At 33.3% G+C, this 7,961-nt stretch overlaps 1 protein-coding gene across 1 annotated transcript; it reads right to left on the reverse strand.

Annotated features, from left to right (window-relative positions):
• Positions 1–2,043: 2,043 nt before the first annotated feature.
• On the reverse strand, positions 2,044–4,508 carry LOC137407856 (achaete-scute complex protein T4-like). Its single transcript, XM_068094237.1, has 2 exons — positions 4,226–4,508; positions 2,044–2,705 (listed from the first exon to the last, which is right to left on the reverse strand). Exons 1-2 carry the CDS (start codon positions 4,506–4,508, stop codon positions 2,044–2,046), a joined length of 945 nt encoding a protein of 314 aa, XP_067950338.1.
• Positions 4,509–7,961: the final 3,453 nt, after the last annotated feature.

The following is a 7,961-nucleotide window of genomic DNA, read 5'->3' on the forward strand; positions in this document are numbered from 1 at the left end:
AGTCTACATGTATACTTTGCTAATAAATATGCGAGCTAAAATCCAGCATTATTGTTAAAGTTCTTATATAGTGTTGACATGCGTTAGAACGTGCATTATCGGCACTTATCGAAGAACTGTCTGTTTTTCCTGCTGATAATTTATTTGATAACATCTGATAAGTAGTTCAGACTGACAAAACAAATAAATGCATTTTGATGACATACACTTAATTTCTCCTCCATAAAATATGGATCGATTTAAGCTGTAGATACAAATGGTATATGTAGTTCGAAATTCTAAAAGGCAGCTAACCAAGATTCATGAAAACTAAATAGAAACTAATGAAAAAATCAAGTAAAACTATTAATTAACAATTATGTTAGGTTGTCGAAGTCTAATAACTAAAAACTAAGCATTCAAAGACTGCAGGGAGGACGAATCTAAACAACTGTAAATCTATCAGACAGCCGGTGACACTGATAGAGTTTTATAATAATCTCTACATTTTGGCAGAATTAAAGTCAGTACTATTAATTTATGGTAAAAGTGGAAAATCATGCCATTAAAATGTTTAATACGTTCATCTTGCAAAATAACTCAATAAGAAACACCTCACTTGCAAGAATCAATAGTACCAAATGTAAGCGCATTACAGTTATCAAAAGTGTGACCATCATCTAAAATCTAAACTCGTATTTTCCCACATATTGGGAGGGTCTGGTCAACTAATACTCATCAACTGCCTTTGATAAAATGGTTCACAAACTCCTTTAAAGCACAGTCTACATGCCAGACTGTCAACTGCACTTTGATATACTGGTCCACAGACTACTTTAGATCACATTCTGTGGGCAACACTATTAACAGCCCTTTGATAACAAGACCCATAGACGCCTTCAAATAACAGAAGGAAAAGAAACGAGCAATGCTCAACCTTTTTCAGAAGTAAACAAGACTTTTATCAATATGCTTTGTCCAAGGTTTGAAGGTTCTACCTTTTATAATCTATAAAAAAATTTGCTACTCCGTTTTGAAAGTTTGTCATAAACTCCAATTTACGTTGCCGAGCAACCGGTTGTTGTCTTCCTCTTCATATTAAACTTCAACATCTAGTAACATCATTGATGCAGTCTGTGTATTTCTACGTCTACTTGTGTAGTTTTACATTTGCAGTTGCAGTTGCTGTTTCTTAAAACTGCTCCATAATGGTTTGACGTGACACAGTAACGAGGTCGCTTCTAGTAAATTTATACTCGACCAATCAGAATACAGACAACTAGTTGAGATGAGCAGCGACTAGAGATGTTACTTCTACTCGCTAGTAATGGCGCACCCTTTTAGCTTTTTTATATGGTAAAGGCCTAGTCCAACCAAAGTCGATGTTTCATTAATGCACATAAGAATTTGTAGTTGTCTACTCTTGTGTATTGCATTGAGCAGACGACTTTAATACAAAGGTTGATATAATATTGGGTTTAGGTTTGTCTTATTAATATCAACTTAGTTTAAACTCGCATATTAAATGTATTCATGGGCATTTTATACATTAAGGTTTATAATTCACTCTTAAACTGTACAAAAACTTAGATACGAATGTAAAACAAACCACTCAGTAAATGGAAGCCAAAAAAATCAAAGTCAAGGAGAATGCTTTATAAATACCTATGATATGTTAGCTATGCTATAAACAAATAGGTATCTTTAAGTTTATATCTTCACAGGTGGTTATTCAACTGTATTAACATCAAGGAATAGCGAAGCGAAGCATTTTATATCAAAAAACTCGCAACACTAAAAAGTCAAATGTAATTTTTTTGAAGTTCATTTCATATTTCAGTGAAATAAGAACTTTGGTTATTATAGTCAGTTTGAAGAGGCTTTGAAACTCTAAAGGAACGTTCTAACAATACATAATAATTCAATAAATAATAATAACAATACGTACTATTTGGATAAAAAACAATAACTATGCATGCTAGTTGGATAAACCGGAACTTGCTAAGATTAGCTAATAATTAGGAAAAATAGCAATAATAACTGTAACAATAATAACACTAATACTTAATACATGCAATTTGGTGTGTCTGTTGATTGGCTAAGCCAAGATGACACAAGGTCAAGGATATCAGCTTCAGTTCTTGAAACTAAAGGATGCGGGCTAGCTTGGCCGTTTAAGACTGGTAGAGAAGACAGGTTATCTCTTTGAGTCTCAAACATATCTATATGTATATTTGGATGGGAAGGTAGCACCTGAGAGTAGGTGTAGTCTGGGTGGCTTGGTGAAGTTTCAATAGCTTGGAATGGCGAATAGAATGTTTCACCAGAAAAAAACTGCTCTGCATAATGATAAGAACCCGTTTGAAAGTTTTGAGACTCTGGTAGGTTGGATGGAGGGAAAGAAAACTCTTGGATAGGACTGGTGCAGGCCATATGATAAGGATTTTCATTTTGTAATAGATTGTTTCTTTGCGTGTGAGAGGTAGTAGATGAGAAAGAAAGTATCTGACACGTTTCTATGGAACTCGGAGACTGAGGACTGGAATAGCTCGAAGACACGACTGATTCTGACCAATCACCATTATTATAGATCTCTTCTGGATTGTTCGATTCTAAGGCTTCCTTCAATCTGTATATGTAGTCTATGGCAGCCTTTAGTGTGTCCACTTTACTCATTTTCTTACTTCTGAGATGAGAAGGTACGTGATTAGCCAGCGTTACAAAACCTAGAAAAGAAATACTACTCTGTAATACGGAGGATACAAACAGGAAGCCACCTGCAAGTACCTGCTTGCATGCTCATACATTAGTTTTCACACGTGTTTACACTGCTCTGTGTGAAGTTCAGCAACTTCCTTTGATCAGCCCCTAAAGTGTGAATAGAAAGAGAGAGTATGATTTGTATCTCTGATTGCTTATTATGGTTGTTTAATCAAGGCAAGTGTGTGACTCAAATCTCATGCAGGACAATTTGATCCCTTGTAAATATATCAGTTTTAGAAGGATTTCAAAATAACTGACTTTGCATAGGTAAAGCCTAGACTGTTTTAGAAAGTTATAACATTTATAGTACCATAATCTTTAATTTTATTTTGGCCCCAGACTTTTTATTTTCAAATATTTATTTTACAAATATTTTCATTGTTTGTTGCAACGTAGAATGTGTGGAATCTACAACTAATAAAATAACATTTTAACATAATACTATTTAGTTGAGGGGTTCGTCGTTCAGCAATTTCTCTAACTTGGCAACCACAGGCGATGTATTGAATGTAAACACTCTTAGCATGCTGCAATGATAAACTCTGCATCCTTTAAAATGGTTAGAGAGAAATCCTAAGCAAAGAAGTTTCCAGTAAAAAAGCCAAAACCTAGTATTAATATTTTTCCAGATTAGCATTATTGATTAGCTGGTAAATAACCATGTGCGTTGTTACAAAAAAAACTTAATAGATATCATATCAATTTTAAAAACCTTTTATGACAATTTTATGTTGTTTAGTTTATAGACCAAGAATTTGGTAGCTTATGCTGTTGATACGTTACATGTAAATGGTACAAAAACGGCAATGAAATTCACAATCTCATGCTGTGTGATGGAGAGTATACCGCATGCTTATATGACATAATGGTAGCCTTAGATTTAACGGTAACGGTGCATCTTAGATCGGTACAAGGCGCACACAACGCATGTGCAATAAACATATAAGGCACTTGCAACGCACAAACATTGTGGATACAACGCTGACACAAGTAATTAACAACACATGCACCACAAGGTGACACTGTTAACACATTAATATTATTAATAATATTAATGTGTAATAATAATAGTAATAATAATATTATATTATTATTTAATATTCTATTTATATTTATAGTCTGTCAATAAAACAGGTCTAAAACATTATACAAAGTATTCTATTTATTTTTTATTGACCGTTGTATGTGCGTTGTGATGTTTGGATGTTTGTGCGTTGCAAGTGCCTTGTATGTTCGTTGGGCATGCGTTGTATGCGCGTTGTACCGACCTAAGATGCACCGTCACCGATTTAACAATAGCATAAAATCTGTAGTCGCATGATATTTGACGAAAAAATACTTTTTCTTGTTTATATTGCAATGTTTAGCCTTATATTTAACTAAAGCTTAGCTTATTCTCAGTTGTGTTGAAATGTCGTACGAAACGGTTTGTAAAATGTTTTTAAACTGTAAAACCCAGGCTCTGTTAGCTTTGATAAATTACCTTGATTAACGGCCCTCACTCTGTTTCTCTCTCTCGTGTTTCTCCTCATGATAGATTGAGGTCGAGGATGAGTCAGAGCTTTCTTACTGAAGTGTATCCTTCCCTTCTGCCCCTCGACCTTTTTCTCACTTGTATGGCCATTAGAGCTAGGACTAAGCGGTTCTTGTTTAGGCAGAATATTCTTGGACTGTTTGTGCCGCGGAGAGACTGGAGTGAGAATAAGCTGAGTGTATTTGGTGCCATTAATAGTAGCAGTGGTTGGAATAAGCTGAATTGTAGGCATGGTTACTAGCTATAAATAACTACTGCTGGATAGCTGTAGCGGTGTGTGCCTGGCGCGTGCTGCGATCACACAATTTATATATATAATTGATTCCATGTCACACTTCAATCTAGCTCCGCCCTTTTTTCACACTAAACTGCGTGCAAAAATTGGTGACATATGAGCACTGTCGCAAGCTTCTGATATTTTTTATATTTAATTTTTTATTTTCATATTTTTTATATTAATTATAGCCTTAGGTTTCTAAAAATAAGCTAACAGTGCAAAAGCAACAATTGATTTAATTTACGTTCTGTTTTTGCTGACAATGTAAATTTAAATTGTTGAAGACTCGGTTACTATAGATAAGCTTTCAATTTGTTAATACATTTGCATAAGATTTTGGTCATAAAAACTATTAAAGCCATAAAGACAAACGCTTCCATATGGGAGTTTTCGTTATTTTCTGAAAAAGTTTCAGCTTCATTAAAATGTTTGCAAAATTGACATTTCGGTTAACATTTTACTATGAAAAGCAATAAACTGAAGCATCAAAATCAGTGGCCATATTTAATTGATTTAGCAAATATACAAATTCTTTGCAAACTAACTTTTCCGTACTTCTATTGATAATAGATGTATCATTCAGTAGAAAGTAAACATATATCCAAAGGTGTAATGAAAGACACTAGGTAACCCTTCAAGTCACGTGAGCTGAATCATGGCTACAGATACGCACCATCGAGAGCAAAGACTAGAGCAAAGAAACCACTGCCATGTAGTTGTAGTCCAGCTCCTCGAACTGGCAGGCTACATATGATAGGTTCGATACTGACGGCATCTGGATTAGCATTGCGCAAATCTTTTACAGCCCATTGGCTAGCTTGGCAGCCACACTTTTGTTTTTATAAATTTACCGAAGAAAAAAGGTTCACCATTAGGACAATCTTTTTTACAATAATAAAAATTAGGTGTACATTTAATTTTATACAAGATAATGTAGTAATATAGAAACTAATAGACAAAGTAGGGTGAATAAAAATGCTTTTCAAAGTGTTCCTAAATTGATTTCCTAGAACAACAACCTTTATTCACACAGATAACACTGTTCTAAGCTTATTAAACAGCATCATGCAGTAAAAACCAGTTTGTATAGCTGAGCCCTTTGATATCGTCATTGTATTTATATAATAGTAATAATAACAATAATAATAATGACATATTTGTAATACAATGATGTATTTGTATAATAATAATGTATTTGTATATTAATATATTTGGATAATAATATATTTGTATAATAATATATTTGTATAATAATATATTTGTATAATAATATATTTGTATAATAAAACATTTGCAAAGTGGTATATTTGTATAACAGTAAAATATTTGTATAACAGTAAAATATTTGTATAACAGTATATTTGTAATACATTTGCATAAAAATACATTTGTATACCAATAATATATTTGTATAATAATAGCAATATGCTTGCATTACATATCGGAAAGACTTCCAAGTAACCTGATTTTGGAGTAAAATACTATAACATCTAAAAATCAGTTTACTACCCTCGCTTTTCCCCAAGTAGTAAATTATTGAGAAATAGAACAAAAAATCAAAATTGAAACTTAAGATATTTCATTTTTAAAATAAATTTTTACTCAAACTAAACACGCTGATTATAGCTAACACGACTTACACTCTAAAGAGAGTACATGAACAGCTACATGTATATCTTACATGTTAATTATTTCTGATGCCTGATGACTAATCCTACAAAGGCGCTGCATGAATTGCGTGTCAGAAATGAATGCTTGAAGTGTGATATATCTGTGTCAAGTGTGGGGATTTAAATATATCATACCGTGTCATTTCCTTTATCCCTCTAAAGAGCTCTCAGTTTTACCTGAAGATATGACCAATAAATGCCACCCACGCAGGAAATATTTAGCCAAAAAACTTGCTGCGATAGACAAGTAGACACTGCACAAGAGCGTTCTATGATATCAACAACGAAACATAGGACAGAGGCTAACTTCTAGCCTGTGTTCTAGCACAAAACTGTTGCAATGAAGAATACATGCCAACAGATGTCAGAGAGTGTAAATAAACCTCTTCATATTCATAATATATTAGCTTGCTGTGGGCAGACTCGACTGTCAGACGGTTATTTGATACTTCCACCAATTATGACATCATATGGAATATTCCAGAGCCTCTTGCTTTATACCTTCTTGCTAGTCTTGTAGTAGTACCACTACCCAGGACCTCGCAAGCACAAATACTTCAACAACTATTCTGTCGACTCATAAAACTACATCACAGGTGGCAGTCGTGATGGTGTCTGTAGCTGCAGCATAATAATAATAAACAAATAATATTTATATTAATTGCATAAGTTACTATATTTTAAAAAGAATAGTCAAAACAATGTTTTAGAAGTATTAATAATGTGCATTCATATAAAAAATTAATAAATTAATAATTAATTGATAAATTACATTAATAAAAAAGTAATATCAGAGCGTTTCAGCTGACTTTTAGACTAATTAATGAACAAGCCCAGGATAAGCATACCCGATACATATGTCTATAAAATTGAGCTTTTAACTAGTAATAGCAGAAATACCATAAAAACAGAATGTCATGGGTTTCAACTCCAGATTGGCCAATATTTTGTCATCTCGTTGCAAAAACTCATGTAACGTCATTTTCATTAAAAAAACTGTCTTTTTGACCCTGACTTCTTTTATCAGTGGTGACCCCAAAATCTTTTAGCGCCTAAAGCCTGGTTGAATATCAGAAAAACCGAATGCAAATTCTTTGACAGATTGTTTAATTGGAAGTTAGTTTCTATAGAAGACAAACAAGTCAAAAAATGAGTGCAAATTATATGTAAGCCTTCATGTAGTTATTATAGTTTAAATTCAATGTTGGAATTAAATAAATAAATTTATAAATGTTATTAGAGATCAGGTTGTAAAGCATGACTTGATTTCTAGTTGTAATATCACTGTTTGCTACTAAAATTTTAGGCCTTTGATTATGACTATTAATGACAAAGGCACATGGTGGTGGAAACAACCTTCTTATATACTAAAGAGTGTATATACATGTACTTATATACACTATTAATAAACATTGCATAAGCAGACCTGATACATGTAGGCCTACTAGCTAAATACCCGGTGTTGCAGAGCTATTAAAAACAGCTTATACACAGTGGCACGCAATGCTGTTGCCATTAGCTAAATTGAGTAAGCTAGTATTTGTATTGTTGAACTTACTAATGAGAACCATGAGAGCAAGCTTTAGTGACGTTGCGCATAAAGCAGAGTCGCTATGCGTATTTTAACCCAGATAATGACTTATATCACCCAATGAATTTATTCCATCCCATCTAGCTTAATGGGCTAACTTGTCGCTTTGAGAATGGAAGGTTCCGAGATCAAATCATTGCTAGACTT

This window comes from Watersipora subatra, chromosome 11 (assembly GCF_963576615.1).
Source record: "Watersipora subatra chromosome 11, tzWatSuba1.1, whole genome shotgun sequence".
Lineage (NCBI taxonomy): Eukaryota > Metazoa > Bryozoa > Gymnolaemata > Cheilostomatida > Watersiporidae > Watersipora > Watersipora subatra.

What these genes read in the sequence shown, in the direction of transcription:
- LOC137407856 (XM_068094237.1), bottom strand. Translation starts at nt 4,508, where the DNA reads ATGCCTACAATTCAGCTTATTCCAACCACTGCTACTATTAATGGCACC. An exon ending in AGTGAGGGCCGTTAATCAAG is followed by an intron (nt 2,706 to 4,225) that starts GTAATTTATCAA and finishes TTTCTTTTCTAG; the next exon opens with GTTTTGTAACGCTGGCTAAT.